Genomic DNA, 19,881 nt, shown 5'->3' with positions numbered 1-19,881 from the left:
TTTCAATGTCAAAGGAAGTCTAAATAATACATCTGTATAAAAGCAAAAGAAAATGTATTCATCTGTTTCAAAATAGGCATAAATCATAAAATCAGATGGTAAGTTAATCTTTGATATTTTTTCTTTTACCTCACAAAATAAAGGGTCGTAGACTTTACTCCAAATTCCAAAAAGGTCCTGGCCATGGTATCCTGTAAATTTTGGCAAGATTTCTATAAAATCCTGAAACACACACAGAGGGAAAAAATTTTTACACCAGGGTTTCTCGACTTGGGCATTATTGATATTTGGGCTGGATAATTCTTTGCTGTGGGGCTGCCCTGTGCACTGTAGGATGCTCAGCAGCATCCCTGGCCTCTACCCACTAGATGCCACATCATCCCTAGTCCCTCAGTTGCAACAACCCAAAATGTCTCCAGACATTGACAAAGGGTCCCTGTGAGGCAAACTTGCCCCCATTGAGAACTGCTGTTCTTCACATGAAAGTGCACCAGTAATACTGGCTAAGTGCACCAAAGATTTTTACAAATGCTAATTGATCATTTCTTATTATTACATTAAAAATGTGGGCACCTGCTGGCTTACTGCCACATGTTCCTGGTTTGTCCTGGAATCAGACTGAAGTGCACTGCATCAAATTCATCTTGGAAGTAGGTGAAGTATAACTCACATGTAAATGAGTGGAAGGTGAGAAGGGAAAGCATGTCTCAGACCAAAGCACCCCAGGAAGACACAACAGAAACTGGGTCTGGTATCTGGCTATAAATGTGGGATTTGGATGGGATGCAAACATTTCTCTAGGTTCTGTATTATTTTTGGATTGTCATGGTAATGAGACCCATTGGTCAGCTGTCTGCATGATGAATTGGTAGCAATTTCTGGGAAGCCTTTGGAAGATACTGTTTGTCTGATGAATAAATTTTCTAGGAAAATATAATTTGCTAATATTAACCCAAATGGATTTCCATAAAATAAACAGAAATAATTATTAAAGAGCCCACAACCTCCCCCAACAAAACAGAACAAAACAAAACAAAAGCTCCATGGCCAGGTAATTTTATTGGGAAATTCTACCAAGCTTTGTGCTATTTTAACTGACCTGGAGCATAATAAAAGAAAGAAAACTTCCAAAAAATTTGTATAAGCATTGATACTGACAAAGACTGACCAGAAAAGAAAACTATTGTCCAAAGTTACTTTGAATATCAGTGTACAAAGTCTAGGTAAAATATTAACAGATAATTCAATATCATACTAAAACAAGGGGGGCTTGAATCTAGACATGTAAAGATAGTTCAATAATAGTAAATCTATAAATATAATCTTATTAATTGATCCAAGAGAAAAATAACTTGATTTTACTAAAAATGTTGAAAAGACCTTTAAAAAAATTAAACACCAATATTGACAAAAACACTTAAGAAAATAGGAAAGATAGCTAATTCCTTAACTTGATAAAAGTATGTCTATTTGGTCCAAAAGCCAGAATGCTTAATAGGGAAATACTTCTAAAATCAGGAGTAAGACAAGGATACCCACTACCAATACTATTATGTAATAATGGACTGTAAGTACTGGCCAGTACAAATAGGCAAAATAAATCAGAGGTATAAATATTGGAAAAGTAGACGTAAGCCATGATTTTTTTGCAGATCTTATAAGCCTGGAACAAACTTAACAAAAAATATAAAGACCTATATGAAGAAAACCTTAAAACAATCTTGACGATAAGAACAAATAGGAAAATGTATCATGTTCTTGGAAAGGAAGACTCAACAAATTTGCAACAAAGTTGCAAATTCTCCCTAAGTTAATTTATATATTTAATATAACCCCAACAGAAACACTGAAAAGTTAAATGAAAACATACCCATGAAAACTCAGAAAAAGTAGAGAATGAGGGAGAGACTATATAATATGCTTTAAATATTAAAGCATATAAAATTTGTAATAATTATAACTGTGGTTTTGGCTAATAAAATGAAAGAATAATTAAAAAGAAAAAAATTCTAGAAATAGACCTTATACATATGGGAATTTTAATATGTAACAGCTCAAATTAGTGGGGAAAAGATGAACTACTCAATAAACAGTGATAGAGCAATTAGGTAATATTCTGGAAAAAACTTCAGCAGGATACATACCTCACACGTAACACCAGTATAAACTGTAAATGGGTCCAATATGTAAATGTAAAAATGAAGCTATAGTAGAATTATAAGAAAGCATTGCAGACTTCCTTTATAACCAAGGAGTGGCTAAGGCTTTTCTAAATATGACTACAAATATACAAACCATAGATGGCTATATCAGCACACTTACAACCATGTGGCAAAAACGCTGTAAACAAATCAATAGGCAAACAATAAAAAGAGGGCCATTTGTATCCCAGGAAAAAAAAAAGTTAAGAGAGAGAAAGCTCCTAAAACTTTATAAAAAGAAGAAAACCAATAACCCAAAAGAAAAATGGTGAAGGGATATGAACAGAATAGGAAATACAAATGGCTTTTAACTAGACGAAGATACCCAAAGCTCACTCATCGTAAGAGAAAAGTACTACAGCACAGTGTTCTATAATAGTAATGATACTGATCTTTCTTGTCTCATTCCTGATTTTGGAGGGAATGCTTCTAGTGATACCATCTTTCACTTACAGATTGGCAAATATCCTCATAGTTGTCTACACACTGTTCGGAAGGCTGTGGAGAAACAGGCACTCTTATGTATTTCTGATGGGAGTAGAAATTGGTATAACCTGATTGAAGGGTAATTTGATAATATTCAAATTGTCCCAGAATTTCCACTATTTCTGCATACCACTAAATAACACATTTTTTAACCTTATAAGGATGCAGCCTCTTTTGGAATTCCTCTGATTTCAAAGTCTTCCTCTCAAGTTCTTGAAAACGAGAGCAGTTCCTGAAAGGCAGGTATAGCAACTGAGGAAAAAGAGAAATCGTAAATTTTGTATTAGTCAAAAGAACTAAAGAAGCTGCAGCCATTAGGTATAAAGTGACCTGAGTAAAAGATTCAAATGTGTTTTGAGCTGAATGGAATTCTAAAATTGAGGAAAAAGAGATCAATGATCATCTGCTCTTAAATAGTAGGATATATACCCAGAACTCAAAATCTATCTTTTTCATTTCATGAACTTGCCTAAATAGAACTGTGCTATTGGTAAATATTCACACTTCCCGGTTTTTCCTGTGAAATGATAACAATTATCTTGCTTCCTTCCAGACCTCTTTCATTTCTAGCACTAGATGTACATCTATGTGCATGCGTGCACACACATACACACACACAAACACAAACACAAGTACAGAGAAGTGAATTAGAGGTTCCAGAAAGAATCTTAAGAGATCGATTCACTGAAATACGTTCTTGCAAAGTTGCAGACTGTTAAAATAAGGGAACATGATAAACACATAGAAAAATATATTTGAAAACCTATTATGAGGACAAAATAATCATCCAAAAATGAGTTTAAATTTGACAACCTTTTGTAGTTTTAATTATAATCTATAGGCTGGTGACTCCCAAGTTCATTTTGTTGCTCTTACTTTCCATCTGAGCTAGTCTTGTATTTTCAGCCTTTGGTGGATATCACCAGTTGGATGTTCTCTTCATCCTCAAATGTGACATGTACAAACCTGAACTCCACTTCTTCATTTTTAACAATTTCCTTTTTGTAATCTCTCTACTTTTGCCAATGACGAAATTTATCATCCTGCTTCATAGACTAATCACTTTTGCCTGTCTACTTTCAAAACACAGTTGACCTTGAACAATGCAGAGGTTATGGCGGTTAACCCACACACAGTTGAAAATCTGAGTGTAGCTTCACAGTCTGTATCCACTGTTCTGCATCTGGAGGAGTCGACCAACTGGGGATCATGTAGTACTGTACTACGAATTTATTGAAAAAATTCACATATAAGTGGACCCGTGTAGTTGAAACCCTCGTTGATCAAGAGACAACTGTATATCCAAAATAGACCCCTTTTCTTTACTTTCATTGTCCCCTCCCAGTCCAGACCACCATAATCTGTGTTTCAACTACTGTAAGAGCTTCCTATGTGATCAATTTGCATCACAATTCATCCTCCACACAGCAACTACACTAATCCTTTGTATTTTATTTTTGTAAATGCTAGTATCAGTATTTTAAAACCATCAATCAGATCATGCCATTCTGTAGTTTATAACTTTCACTGGCTTTCCATTTTACTAGGAATAAAATCCAAACTCATGCCCTAGTGACCTTTTTGTCCTGCCTTCCCACTGCTGCCCCCTCACTCACTCCTCTCCAGCAACACTGGGGGCCTTCTTGCTGTCCCCTGAACACACAGGCTGGGGGTCTCTGTGTTCCCTGCCTGAGACACTCCCCCCACTCCAGCTCTTCTAGACATCCTGCCCAGCCACTATCACATTACCTTGTTTTATTGCCTTCAAGGAACTCACTGCCATTTGAAATTATTGTATTTATTTTCTTCTTTATCATCCTATCATTCCTATAAAATATAAACTCGAGGATATCCAGAGTCTTGTCTATCTTGTTCACTGCTGAGCTGTCAAAGCCTAGAACAGGGTCTGGCATATTAGTACCTACTCAAAAACCATTTTATTTTTGTAAGTTGCTTCCTTGTCACCTTCTTCTGTGTCGCCTTGTCTTACCTCGCCTTCCTTCCCCTGATGTCTTTACCATCTAATTTCAGGCCTTCACGTCCTCACTCCTGCATGACTTCAACAGTTGTTTTCAGAGAGCTCAGTATTTTCCCTCCAAGCCACTGTCAGACAAATGCCCCAAAGCACTGCTCATTGTGTGTGTGCACAGTACTGAGGGAGGTACACAGTTTTTCTATGTCCCCTGCTTTACATCTAAATTTCCCACCCTGGCTTTCACAATTTTCCACAGGAGAAATGACACTGTTGAGGGGAAAACCACAGAACTATTAATTTAAAGGTCTAGGTTTTAATGAATTACTTAACCTTTCTAGACTTTCGTTTTCTCATCTCACATATTGAAAGAATCAGGCTGAAAATGTAATAATCACCTAACCGTCTGTCCAGAATTTTGCAGGTTACAAAGTCATTTCCTTTTCTTAACTGAGGTGGTTTTCACAAATCCCTGTGAAGAATTTAGGTGGGTACTGTTGTTCCCATTTTACAGAAAAGGAAACTGAGGTGCAGGGAAGTTACTCAAGGTCAAGTATCTGAAGTGGTAGGTGGCTCTCAGACTCAGGTTTTCCCAGCTCTAAATTCAGCCCTCCATCTACATCACGCTGCCTTTGTCTCAAGATTCCTTCTGGCTATTAAATTTGGATTCTCTAACCTGTGCCCGACCACTTATTCAGTCTTATTTTCATTCTTTCTAAATATGAACTCTGAACATAGACGGACAAGCACTCTACCTTGACTCAAAGCTAAGCTTTTGGGCTGCGCTGCTCTCCTTTCCTACCCTCCTCCAAGATCTGGTTCAAGTTCTCACTCTGTCCATGAAGACTTGAATGACTGCCCTGTGGTAGCTCCGAGTATGTCTTATTCTCTGAATTCCTCCAGCATGTGCAGCTTGTTCTTGAAATCGTTGCCCTCCACTTGCATTGTATTCTACACACTTCACAAGTGTGAATATTTTTTCATCAAATGGATTATAAATTAGGGAAGAAAACTGGCCTCATATTTCTCTTCTATTTCTGTATAGCAGTTAGCAAAGTTCTAGGAATAACTTTGGTTGATTGATTGATTTTGTTAAATTTTCTAGTTGATGTTAGAGAGAATTGTTTTCATCTTAGTAGGTAGCAGGAAGCCACAGGTAGACAATCTTACTTGTTTCTTTCTCCCTCTTCCTCACTCTCCCTGTTTTTCTTCCTCTTCTAATAGCACCTGCATTCTCTTTACTATGTAATTTAATCATTATCTTTCAAGATTAAAGGTTAAACAGCTACCCTGGTCTATATTGGCTAAATTTGGTGCTTCCTTCCAGTCTTTGTAGAAAAGGCTGTGGTCAAAGTGAAATTTTTTCTTTTTGGAAGAAAATATTCACAAGCTCCTAAGAACACTGATAATCATAATGATTCCTTCTGATTCTTTGATGGAAAGAGGCATAAATAAATCATCCTATCTTTTCAGGAAACAGCAGAAAATTTGACTGGAGTAGATTTACCTAGAGTGAGGTTGACCAGGTTAAGCTCTTTCTACAAAGCAAGTGGGAAAAATTCTTAAGTCACCAGTTTTGGCAATTGTCAAATTTCTTGGTAACCCACCCCAGAGCTCTCTGAGCAACATTCTAGGTCTGGTAGTCATGCCAAGCCTCAGTCATAAAGAGAGGAGATGGTCATGTTATAATGTGACTGCAGGGGAATTAGGAAGGGTTCCTTGTCCCAAACTATTTCCTTCACACAGTCCTAAATTCCACATCTGGAAGATTAGTTAGACTTATTTATTACTATTTTAAAAAATAGCAATACCTCTGAAAAGATAAAAGAGTTCTTGGTCAGTCCCACCTAGTGTAAATAAATTTGAGAGTTTCTCTCAAACAACCTCATTTAGGCAACTTGGTTTATGGTACTTGTTCTCAGACTTGGCTGTCCACTAGAATCATCTAGGGAGATTTTTTAAAAATATTGATGCCTGGGTCCCACCTTCAGAGATTCTGATTTATTATGGCATGTGCCCGGGGCATCAGGATTTTAAAAAATTTCCAGGTGATTCTAACAGGCAGCTAACTTTGAGAACCACTAGTTTACACTAAAGGAAACTGCTCTGGAATGAGATCAGCCTGGTTCTAGTCTCAGTAGTGATGTTTATCAGCTGTGTGACTTTGGATCTATTTTGTTTGACTTCTCGAGCACTTTTTTCCCTGGCTGGAAAAGAAGGACAATAATATTGTCCATTCAAGATTGTTATGAAAGGTAAATATGATGACACATATAGCGTGTTGGGCACTAATTACATAATCAGATCTTTCTTTTTTACCCTGCCTAGGAATGGGGATTGCCAAAAGTTGAAAGACTAGCAAAACAAAGTGGATAATAAAGCTCTAAAGAGAAATTCTGTTCCTACTCCCTTCTGTTAGGACTTTCTATGTCCTTTGCACCTTTATTTAGAAAAGAATTAAGACTGCACAGCCCATGAAGTGTCCAGACTCCCAACTCCACAAGTCCTGAGCAGCCTGCCTTCCTTCTTCCAGAACCAATGAAATCCCCGTTTTCCATAATACTGACCCGATCTTCAGAAACCGGGACTGTGTGCACTGGGATGGGCTGCCAGGGTAGGCTGGGATTCCAGACGCTGATACCTTCTGGGGGAAATAGGGCTGCAAGGTTTGTCAGAGCACTCATCAAAGCCCGGTCAATATCCGTGCTTCGAACAAAAACCTAGAGTGGGATAATCAAAGGAGAATCCAATAGAGAGGAACTGCGGGTTTTTTTTTTTTCCTGTGGAGCTAATAGTGTATTTCAGAAAGGGCAGAACACCTACACCAAAATATTAGCAGACACTGTGGTAGCATCATGATCATAATACCTATTATGGAAGAGATAATATTATGAGCTTGCCATGGCATAAAGCAACTTGGTACGCCAACAGCTGAATTGACAAAAGAGACCAATCAAGTGGTGGCTACTTGCCAAGCCTAAGTATTTACTGTAGGTGTCCATGTTGAACTTACTTATATTCATACATTTTTTTTAAGGAGTACATTTGTAAACAAGACATCTGACTTTTATAAGTTCCTTGAGAAACAGGGAATTTTTACAAATACATTATGCTAAACTATTTCAAGGGGCAAGGTTCCCACTATTAGCTTCCCAACTTACCTGTTCATGTTTATAGGACTTGTTCAAGAATTTTTCATATCGTTTCCTTATATATTGTCCAAGTTCATAATGCTGCTCCATGCCCAGCTATGGGAACAAATAAAAGCAAAAATTAGTGAAAGTAAGTTCTGTGAAGCTATGTGTCGATCAAAACAGGCAATTCTATACAATTTTCCTACAGTTACTAGTCACTAGGGGTGACTTGATCATGATCAGAAATTGTTGAGGCTAAGCATTAGTGCTTCTCTTTCCACAATCAAAACACATTTTACACTTTTTAGATCCCAGGTAACTGTGCAAAACACTTTCCCAGATATGAGTAAAGTAGTTATATGGTTTCAATAATGTAACAGTCCCACAGAGTTTCCCATGAGACTCATCAGTAACTTGGTGAAATCCAACCAACCTGAGTGAGTTGGCCAAATCCTTGTGGCCATGAGGATTCCTTAATGGGGTCGTTAGGAAAGGTTTCGATGGGACTTCGGTCTCCATGCCTAAAAACCTGAAAATAGATTGAGGTAGTAATGTTACAAACTTAACTTAGGTGTTTTGCCTCTGCTCATAATGATAGATTTTTCTTCTAAACCTCTGGTTCTCCACCTTGGCTATTCATTGGAATCACCTGGAGAGTTTAAAAAAAATTCTGAGGACTGGATCCCACCCCTTGTGATTCTAGTTTAATTAGTTTGGGATGCATCAGGGCATTAGGATTTTAAAGACCTCCCCAAGGAAATCTCAGGTTAAGAACTGCTGTTCTAAGTTCAGTAACACGTTCTAAAGGCTCATCATCTTGTTATTCACATTACATGAAACACAGGAAAACTGTTAGTGAACTGTTATTGTTTCAGGTAATGTGAATAACAAGATGATGAGCCATTAGGAGTCAGGCGACCCACACATGGAGACCGGTTTACACATCAGACAGGACAAGAAGGAACACAAAGCTTAGCAAGATCACTTTATTGTCGAAAAACTCTGATGAGAAGTATTCCTTCCTGAATTATGATTACAGTAATAATAGTGTTAACATTTTGACATATCATAATAGTGGCTTTAAAATGCTACATACAATTTGTGACCATCTTGAGCCAATGATTTATTAGTTTTTAGGAGGTTAGAGATAAAGGACTTGCCAGTGGAAGATTAAAAAATCTAATTTTCAACAATTTAAGATCCTACTGAATTTGTATGCATGTCATCATGCTTTTTTTTAACACCTTTATTAGAGTATAATTGTTTTACAATGCTGTGTTAGTTTCTGCTTTATAACAAAGTGAATCAGCTATACATATACATATATCCCCATATCTCCTCACTCTTGCATTTCCCTCCCACCCTCCCTATCCCACCCCTCTCGGTGGTCACAAAGAACCTAGCTGATCTCCCTGTGCTATGCGGCTGCTTCCCACTAGCTTTCGGTTTTACATTTGGTAATGTATATATGTCCATGCCACTCTCGCACTTGGTGCCAGCTTACCCTTCCCCCTCCCCATGTCCTCAAGTCCATTCTCTACATCTGCATCTTTATTCCTGTCCTGCCCATAGGTTCTTCAGAACCTTTTTTTCTTTAGATTCTATATATATGTGTTAGCATACGGTATTTGTTTTTCTCTTTCTGACTTACTTCACTCTGTATGACACCTCACTCAGTTTCGTTTCTTTTTATGGCTGAGTAATATTCCATTGTATATATGTGCCACATCTTCTTTATCCATTCATCTGTTGATGCATACTTAGGTAGCTTCCATGTCCTGGCTATTGTAAGTAGAGCTGCAATGAACATTGTGGTACACGACTCTTTTTGAATTATGGTTTTCTCAGGGTATATGCCCAGTAGTAGGATTGCCGGGTCACATGGTAATTCTATTTGTAGTTTTTTAAGGAGCCTCCATACTGTTCTCCACAGTAGCTGTATCAATTTACATTCCTACCAACAGTGAAAGAGGGTTCCCTTTTCTCCACACCCTCTCCAGCATTTATTGTTGGTAGTTTTTTTTTTTTTTTTGCGGTATGCGGGCCTGTCGTTGTTGTGGCCTCTCCCGTTGCAGAGCACAGGCTCTGGACGCTCAGGCTCAGCGGCCATGGCTCACGGGTCCAACCACTCCACGGCATGTGAGATCTTCCCGGACCGGGGCACAAACCCGTGTCCCCTGCATCGGCAGGCGGACTCTCAACCACTGCGCCACCAGGGAAGACCTGTTGGTAGATGTTTTGATGATGGCCATTTCAGACTGGTGTGAGGTGATACCTCATTGTAGTTTTGATTTGCATTGCTCTAATGACTAGTGATGTTGAGCATCCTTTCATGATTTTTTGGCAATTTGTGTATCTTCTTTGGAGGAGTATCTGTTTAGGTCTTCTGCCCATTTTTGGATTGGGTTGTTTGTTCTTTTCATATTGAGCTGCATGAGCTGCTTGTAAATTTTGGAAATTAATCCTTTGTGAGTTGCTTCATTTGCAAATATTTTCTCCCATTCTGAGGCTTGTCTTTTCATCTTGTTTATGGTTTCCTTTGTTGTGCAAAAGCTTTTAAGTTTCATTAGGTCCCATATGTTTATTTTTGTTTTTCTTTCCATTTCTCTAGGATGTGGGTCAAAAAGGATCTTGCTGTGATTTATGTCATAGGGTGTTCTGCCTATGTTTTCCTCTTAAGAGTTTTAGCATGTCTGGCCTTACATTTAGGTCTTTAATCAATTTGAGTTTACCCCAGGAATGCAAGGATTCTTCAATATATGCAAATCAATCAACATGATAGACCATATTGACAAACTGAAGGAGAAAAACCATATGATCATCTCAATAGATGCAGAGAAAGCTTTTGGCTTGTCCTCACGGTGAGCCTCAGCTGCCCCCCCCCCACCTCTGCAGGAGACCCTCCAACACTAGCAGTTTCCTTTACACAATTTGGAAAGATGACTACTCCCCAAATTACAGCTAAAACCATATGACAGCTTGCTCAATCATCTTCAGTCTCCATTGCCTACCAATATACATCAGAAATACATCTACACATGGAACAACTCCTACAGAACACCTACTGAAAGCTGGCAGAAGACCTCAGACCTTCCAAAAGGCAAGAAACTCCCCACATACCTGGGTAGGGCCAAAGAAAAAAGAATAAACAGAGACAAAAGAATAGGGATGGGACTTGCACAAGTGGGAGGGAGCTGTGAAGGAGGAAAGGTTTACACACTGCGAAGGCCCTTCACGGGCGGAGACTGCGGGTGGCGGAGGGGGGGAGTTTCAGAGCTGCGGAGTAGAGCACAGCAACAGGGGTGCGGAGGGCAAAGTAGAGAGATTCCCGCACAGAGGATCAGTGCCGACTGGCACTCACCAGCCCGAGAGGCTTGTCTGCTCACCAGCCGGGGCAGGCGGGGCTGGGAGCTGAGGCTTGGGCTTCAGTCGGAGTGCAAGGAGAGGACTGGCAGCGTGAACGCAGCCTGAAGGGGTTAGTGCACCACGGCTAGCTGGGAGGGAGTCCGGGGAAAAGTCTGGACCTACCGAAGAGGCAAGAGACTTTTTCTTCCCTCTTTGTTTCCTGGTGCGTGAGGAGAGGGGATTAAGAGCGCTGCTTAAAGGAGCTCCAGAGACGGTTGCGAGCCGCGGCTAACAGTGCGGACCACAGAGACGTGCATGAGACGCTAAGGCTGCTGCTGCCGCCACCAAGAAGCCTGTGTGCGAGCACAGGTCACTCTCCACACCTCCCTTCCAGGGACCCTGTGCAGCCCGCCACGCCAGGGTCCCAGGATCCAGGGACAACCTCCCCGGGAGAACGCACTGCGCGCCTCAAGCTGGTGCAACGTCCCTCAGGCCTCTGCCGCCGGAGGCTCGCCCCGCATCCGCACCCCTCCCTCCCCCAGGCCTGAGTGAGCCAGAGCCCCCGAATCAGCGGCTCCTTTAACCCCATCCTGTCTGAGCGAAGAACAGACGCCCTCCGGCGACCTACATGCAGAGGCGGGACCAAATCCAAAGCTGAACCCCGGGAGCTGTGCGAACAGAGAAAGGGAAATCTCTCCCAGCAGCCTCAGGAGCAGCAGATTAAAGCTCCACAATCAACTTGATGTACCCTGCATCTGTGGAATACCTGAATAGACAACGAATCACCCCAAATTGAGGAGGTGGACTTTGAGAGCAACATTTATTATTTTTTCCCCTTTTTGTGAGTATGTATATGCTTCTGTGTGAGATTTTGTCTGTATAGCTTTGCTTTCACCTTTTGTTCTAGGGTTCTATCCCTCCATTTTGTTTGTTTGTTTTTTTACTTTAAAAAAATTATTTTTCTTAATAAATATATTTTAATAACTTTATTTTATCTTACCTTATTTTATTTTATCCTCTTTCTTTCTTTCTACATTTTCTCCCTTTTATTCTGAACCATGTGGATGAAAGGCTCTTGGTGCTACAGCCAGGAGTGAGTGCTGTGCCTCTGAGGTGGGAGAGCCAACAGCAGGACACTAGTCGACAAGAAACCTCCCAGCTCCATATAATATCAAATGGTGAAAATCTCACAGAGATCTCCATCTCAACAACAACACCCAGCTTCACTCAACGACCAGCAAGCTACAGTGCCGGACACCCTATGCCAAACAACTAGCAAGACAGGAACACAACCCTACCCATTACCAGAGAGGCTGCCTAAAATCATAAGTCCACAGACACCCCAACACACACCAGCAGATGTGGACCTGCCCACCAGAAAGACAAGATGCAGCCTCATCCACCAGAACACACAGGCACTAGTCCCCTCCACCAGGAAGTCTACACAACCCACTGAACAAACTTTAGCCACTAGGCACAGACACAAAAAACAACGGGAACTATGAACCTGCAGCCTGCAAAAAGGAGACCCCAAACACAGTAAGATAAGCAAAATGAGAAGAAAGGAAAACACAGAGCAGATGAAGGAGCAAGGTAAGAACCCACCAGACCTAACAACTGAAGAGGAAAAAGGCAGTCTACCTGAAAAAGAATTCAGAATAATGATAGTAAAGATGATCCAAAATCTTGGAAGTAGAATAGAGAAAATGCAAGAAACATTTAACAAGGACCTAGAAGAACTAAAGGTGAAACAAGCAACGATGAACAACACAATAAATGAAATTAAAAATACTCTAGATGGGATCAATAGCAGAATAACTGAGGCAGAAGAACAGATAAGTGACCTGGAAGATAAAACAGTGGAAATAAGTACTGCAGAGCAGAATAAAGAAAAAAGAATGAAAAGAACTGAGGACAGTCTCAGAGACCTCTGGGACAACATTAAATGCACCAACATTCAAATTATAGGGGCTCCAGAAGAAGAAGAGAAAAAGAAAGGGACTGAGAAAATATTTGAAGAGATTATAGTTGAAAACTTCCCTAATGTGGGAAAGGAAATAGTTAATCAAGTCCAGGAAGCACTGAGAGTCCCATACAAGATAAATCCAAGGAGAAACAGGCCAAGACACATATTAATCAAACTGTCAAAAATTAAATACAAGGAAAACATATTAAAAGATATTAAGACATACTAAAAGAGCAAGGGAAAAACAACAAATAACAGACAGGAGAATCCCCATAAGGTTAACAGCTCATCTTTCAGCAGAAACTCTGTAAGCCAGAAGGCAGTGGCAGGACATATTTAAAGTGATGAAGGAGAAAAACCTACAAAGAAGATTACTCTACCCAGCAAGGATCTCATTCAGATTTGATGGAGAAATTAAAACCTTTACAGACAGGCAAAAGCTGAGAGAGTTCAGCACCACAAAACCAGCTTTACAACAAATGCTAAAGGAACTTCTCTAGGCAAGAAACACAAGAGAAGGAGAAGACCTACAATAACAAACCCAAAACAATTAAGAAAATGGGAATAGTAACATACATATTGATAATTACCTTAAATGTAAATGGATTAAATGCTCCCACCAAAAGACACAGACTGGCTGAATGGATACAAAAACAAGACCCATACATATGCTGTCTACAAGAGACACACTTCAGACCTAGAGACACATACAGACTGAAAGTGAGGGGATGGAAAAAGATATTCCATGCAAATGGAAACCAAAATAAAGCTGGAGTAACAATTCTCATATCAGACAAAATAGACTTTAAAATAAAGACTATTAGAAGAGACAAAGAAGGACACTACATAATGATCAAGAGATTGATACAAGAAGAAGATAAAACAATTGTAAATATTTAGGCACCCAACATAGAAGCACCTCAATACATAAGGCAAATACTAACAGCCATAAAAGGGGAAATCGACAGTAACACATTCATAGTAGGGGACTTTAACACCCCACTTTCACCAATGGACAGATGATCCAAAATGACAATAAATAAGGAAACACAAGCCTTAAATGATACATTAAACAAAATGGACTTAATTGATATATATAGGACATTCCATCCAAAAAGAACAGAATACACATTTTTCTCAAGTGCTCATAGAACATTCTCCAGGATAGATCATATCTTGGGTCACACATCAAGCCTTGGTAAATTTAAGAAAATCGAAATTGTATCAAGTATCTTTTCTGACCACAACACTATGAGACTAGATATCAATTACAGGAAAAGATCTGTAAAAAATACAAACACATGGAGGCTAAACAATACACTACTTAATAACGAAGTGGTCACTGAAGAAATCAAAGAGGAAATCAAAAAATACCTAGAAACAAATGCCAATGGAGACAAGATGACCCAAAACCTATGGGATGCAGCAAAAGCAGTTCTAAGAGGGAAGTTTATAGCAATACAATCTTACCTTAAGAAACAGGAAACATCTCGAATAAACAGCCTAAGCATGCACCTAAAGCAATTAGGGAAAGAAGAACAACAAAAAAAACCCCAAAGTTAGCAGAAGGAATGAAATCGTAAAGATCAGATCAGAAATAAATGAAAAAGAAATGAAGGAAACGATAGGAAAGATAAATAAAACTCAAAGCTGGTTCTTTGAGAAGATAAACAAAATTGATAAACCATTAGCCAGACTCATCAAGAAAAAAAGGGAGAAGACTCAAGTATATAGAATTAGAAATTAAAAAGGAGAAGTAAAACCTGACACTGCAGAAATACAAGAGATCATGTGAGATAACTACAAGCAACTCTATGCCAATAAGATGGACAATCTGGAAGAAATGGACAAATTCTTAGAAATGCACAACCTGCCAAAATTGGCTCACGAAGAAATAGAAAATATGAACAGACCAATCACAAGCACTGCAATTGAAACTGTGATTAAAAATCTTCCAACAAACAAAAGCCCAGGAGCAGATGGCTTCACAGGCGAATTCTATCAAACATTTAGAGAAGAGCTAACACCTATCCTTCTCAAAAATCTTCCAAAATATAGAAGAGGGAGGAACACTACCAAACTCATTCTACGAGGCCACTATTACCCTGATAGCAAAACCAGACAAAGATGTCACAAAGAAAGAAAACTACAGACCAATATCACTGATGAACATAGATGCAAAAATCCTCAACAAAATACTAGCAAACAGAATCCAACAGCACATTAAAAGGATCATACACCATGATCAAGTGTGATTTATTCCAGGAATGCAAGGATTCTTCAATATACGCAAATCAGTCAATGTGATACACCATATTAACAAATTGAAGGAGAAAAACCATATGGTCATCTCATAGATGCAGAGAAAGCTTTCGACAAAATTCAACACCCATTTATGATAAAAACCCTGCAAAAAGTAGGCATAGAGGGAAATTTCCTCAACATAATAAAGGCCATATATGACAAACCCACAGCCAACATCGTCCCCAATGGTGAGAAACTGAAAGCACTTCCACTAAGATCAGGAAAAAGAGAAGGTTGCCCACTCTCACCACTCTTATTCAACATAGTTTTGGAAGTTTTAGCCACAGCAATCAGAGAAGAAAAGGAAATAAAAGGAGTCCAAATCAGAAAAGAATAAGTAAAGCTGTCACTGTTTGCAAATGACATGATACTATACATAGAGAATCCTAAAGATGCTACCAGAAAACTACTAGAGCTAATCAATGATTTTGGTAAAGTAGCAGGATACAAAATTAATGCACAGAAATCTCTTGCATTCCTATACACTAATGATGAAAAATTTGAAAGAAAATTTAAGGAGACACTCCTGTTTACCATTGCAACAAAAAGAATAAAATACCTAGGAATAAACCTACCTAAGGAGACAAAAGACCTTTATGCAGAAAACTATAAGACACTGGTGAACGAAATTAAAGATGTTACAAACAGGTGGAGGGATATACCATGTTCTTGCTTTGGAAGAATCAACAATGTGAAAATGGCTATACTACCCAAAGCAATCTACAGATTCAGTGCAATCCCTGTCAAACTACCAATGGCATTTTTCAGAGAACTAGAACAAAATATTTCACAATTTGTATGGAAACACAAAAGACCCCGAATGGCCAAAGCAATCTTGCAAAAGAAAAACAGAGCTGGAGCAATCAGAGTCCTGGACATCAGACTATCCTACAAAGCTACAGTAATCAAGACAGTATGGTACTGGCACAAAAAGATAAATATAGATCAATGGAACAGGATAGAAAGCCCAGAGATAAACCCATGTCCATATGATCACCTTATTTTTGATAAAGGAGGCAAGGATCTACAATGGAGAAAGGCAGTCTCTTCAATAATTGGTGCTGGGAAAACTGGACAGCTACATGTAAAAGAATGAAATTAGAACACTCCCTAATACCATACACAATAAACATTGTACTTTTTTGATTGCACATTTAATCTTTGGGAAGAGTAGTCTATACTTTTGCAACCTTGGTTTTTTGATTCTACTATGCTTTCTGAATAGAATACCAAAGCAAACACAAAGCTATTTTATAAGCAAAAGGTAAGGAAAGAAAAAATAAATACAAGATGATGTCTGCACTGATGTCAGCAAAAATTTTTAATACAGCGGAGGGCTGCATAACACCTTGGATTTTCTGAAATTTCCTGCACTTGTCACTCTTATTACCTGGCTAAATTTCTCCATTGGAAAGAAAGCCAATAGGCTGCTCTTTTTAAATCCTGTTAAATAGTTCAGCAGACACAGAAGTGTCCTTCGAACCATTTCAGACTTTAGTCATCTTTGAGATGGGATTCCAGGAAAATGAGGGAGGCTTCTAAAACCTGGAAGATGTCTCTGGTGTCTGAATAAAACTTATCTTTTGTCCCCCTGAACTGGTGAGAAATTGAAATCTCAGTAGAACAGGCTATGGCAAACAGAGGGACAATGGTGTGGTGAATCTTATGAAACTATTTTGGTCAGGTAAGGAATTATTGTTATAAATAGTCACCTCATGGCTGGAAGAAAGGCTGCATACTCTCTGATGAGCACGTACAGTTACTAGTCACTAGGGGTGACTTGATCAGGAATTGTCGAGGCTAATCATTAGTGCTTTTGTTTCTACAATCAAAACACTTTTTACACTTTTTGGATCCCAGATCTGAGTAACTAAAGTTATTATATGGTTTCATTGAATTATAAAGCCCACATTATTTAGTTTCCAGGGTTTCTCAACCTCAGCACTGTTGACATTTTGGCTGTGGGGGCTGTCCTGTGCATTGTAGGATGTTTAGCAGTATCCAAGGCCTTTGCCCCATAGATGCCAGTAGAATTCCGCAGTTGTGACAATCGAAAAGTCTCCAGACATTGCCAAATGTCCCCTGGGGGCAAAACCACCCCTAGTTGAGAGCCACTGAGTTAGCCAAAGAGAAGTTGAATGAGAGACATTGTAGTAAAATAATTTACAACACTTCCTACCAGCCTATAACCACTATAACCCCTCAATACTTTTTGAAGGCTTGCTTTGTCCTAGAAGCTGTGCTAAGTGTTTCTCATACATTTAATCCTCTTATCAATTATACAAAGCAGTTAGTATCATTATCTTCATTTCACAAGCCAGGAAACTGACTTAAGTGACCTGCCCAAGGTCACACAGTATATAAGTGGTAGAGCAGAGGTGAAAACACAAGCTGTGTGAATCCGACACCATCTTCTGAACCCATGCAGAGGCTCGCTTCTCTCTGCTCAAACATACCCCTCAGTGTCCCACCAGTGGACGATCTGGAATCTGGGGCTTTTTTATGAACTAAGATTGGAAGCTGTGTGTGTGTGTGTGTGTGTGTGTGTGTGTGTGTGTGTGTGGCGGGGGGAGGGTTATGTTGCATCAGAGGAAACCAAAACCTTGATGTAAGAAGCATCCCCAAATATTATTTAAAAGATAAAACTGAGGTTATGCAACTAAATGACAGCATGGCCTGGGGAGAAAAACAAGTGCCGTCCCCTTAGAGGAATGTTTTAAAGAGCAGAGCTGGAACAAAACCATGGAACATGGGCAAGCTTTCCTGCTCTGTTTTTACAGGTCATTTCCATAGGTTTTCATGGTTTCTGAGGTAGTGGCTCAAACATGCTATGAACTCTATGGAAGGGGTGTTCCACAGAAACACTTAATAAACCATCTCCCACATCCAGTGCTAGAAATCAAAATGTGTGTGTGTGCTCACACACCTGTGCCTTCAAGCACACATAGGTAGTATTCTTGAGCTTCTGAAATATCTCCAGTTTACCTGGAGCCTTTGGACTATGCCCAGGCATTTTTTTAAGTCTGTGCAGGGCAATCTTCTTAACTGCTTTCCTGCCATATTTATAACCTCTGTTCTCAGTCCAGCAATCACACTCCAACAAATCCTTTAGAAATCTAAGACTATATTATTAGCAGTAAGACTATTTGCAGTACTGGTGGTAATTGCAAAAGGAAGACATCCAAAATAATAACAACCCCTTATGTTTGTGCTACCCTTCATGGTTTTGTACAACCTGCCATCTCTTTTAATTCTTACAACTCTGTGAGGACAGGTCAGCACTATTGCTGCACTGAAAAAATAAGGAAACGGAGGCTCAGAGAGATAGAGTTAGCCGTGCAGATCTCCTACTTCCCACGAATGCTAGCCCATTGTTTTCCCCACCACATCACATTCACTTCACCCTTTTAAATCACAGGTAACTTTTTAGAAAGAACCACGGTTTGGTACCCATGTGACTGATCCTGCTCCCTCGAGCTTGCTAACCAGCTTTGGTGTACTGTGTAGGATGTGGAGACCCTGATGACTGCAGGACATGATGTCCAGTCCCCCTTCCCTGGCAGCAGTCACGTGCTCTTTTAAAAATGTTAATCAGTATAGTCTCTTGATTGCTTAGAACTCTCTAATGTTCTCTCATTCTTTTACATTTTTCTTTTGCAGAAAATTAGAAAGATATAAAAAAATAGAGATTTTTATAATGAGCCCCTATGAATTCACCATTTGCTCCAACAATGATCAACTCATGTGTGGCCAGTCTTGTTTAATTTATTCCCTCTCACTGTCAGATATTATATCATTTCCCATTACTCTTTGCATAAAATCCAAAGTCCTTACAGTGGCTCACTAGACCCTACCTAATATAGCCCTGCCCAACCACCATGTTCTCCCCTTACATTCTTGCTAAGCACACTTAGCCAAAGGACCCTCTGCTGTTCTATCCAATACATTGTGTTCCAGCCTCAGAGCCTTCATGTTCCATATGCCTGGGATGTCCTGCTTCTGCATCTCCTGGCACTTTCACTCGGTCACTGAATTCAGGTCTGTCCTGAAAAGGCAACCTCTGCAGAGAGGTGTCTCTTGACCACCCAGTATCAAGTAATGCCTGCTCCATCTCTTTCTCATCACGTGGTTTCATTTTTTTTCCTTGATATTTTCTTTTTTTTTTTTTAAATTGTGTGTGTGCATGTGTTTTTAAGTATCTGGCTTCCTCTCCCCATAAACTTTTTTTTTTTTTTTTGCGGTACGCGGGCCTCTCACTGTTGTGGCCTCTCCCATTGCGGAGCACAGGCTCCGGACGCGCAGGCTCGGCGGCCATGGCTCACGGGCCCAGCCGCTCTGCGGCATGTGGGATCTTCCCAGACCGGGGCACTAACCCGTGTCCCCTGCATCGGCAGGCAGACTCTCAACCACTGCGCCACCAGGGAAGCCCCCCATAAACTTCTTGAAAGCAGAATCTTTGCCATCATGGACACC

General features: G+C 39.7%; 1 protein-coding gene across 5 annotated transcripts in view; it reads right to left on the bottom strand.

Annotated features, from left to right (window-relative positions):
- The window catches only part of ACP3 (acid phosphatase 3), a 39,907-nt gene that overhangs the window by 12,514 nt on the left and 7,512 nt on the right, over positions 1–19,881 (bottom strand). Inside the window, exons 2-7 of one of the 5 annotated variants that reach the window (XM_027091564.1) lie at positions 14,575–14,619; positions 8,227–8,322; positions 7,821–7,907; positions 7,227–7,379; positions 2,841–2,939; positions 130–222 (exon numbers count right to left, since the gene is read on the bottom strand). In XM_027091564.1, the coding sequence (XP_026947365.1) occupies positions 130–222; positions 2,841–2,939; positions 7,227–7,379; positions 7,821–7,901 (426 nt within the window). In that variant the 5' untranslated portion in view covers positions 7,902–7,907; positions 8,227–8,322; positions 14,575–14,619. The remainder of the gene's footprint in view (positions 1–129; positions 223–2,840; positions 2,940–7,226; positions 7,380–7,820; positions 7,908–8,226; positions 8,323–14,574; positions 14,620–19,881) is intronic. The other 4 variants (XM_027091559.1, XM_027091561.1, XM_027091562.1 and 1 more) reach the window with 4 other exon arrangements.

Source organism: Aethalodelphis obliquidens, unplaced genomic scaffold, assembly GCF_003676395.1.
Source record: "Aethalodelphis obliquidens isolate GAN/ISIS:26980383/991018 unplaced genomic scaffold, ASM367639v1 scaffold72, whole genome shotgun sequence".
NCBI classification, from domain to species: Eukaryota; Metazoa; Chordata; class Mammalia; order Artiodactyla; family Delphinidae; genus Aethalodelphis; species Aethalodelphis obliquidens.
The sequence above is the reverse complement of the archived record's forward strand: the minus strand, read 5'-3'. Positions and strand labels throughout refer to the sequence as shown.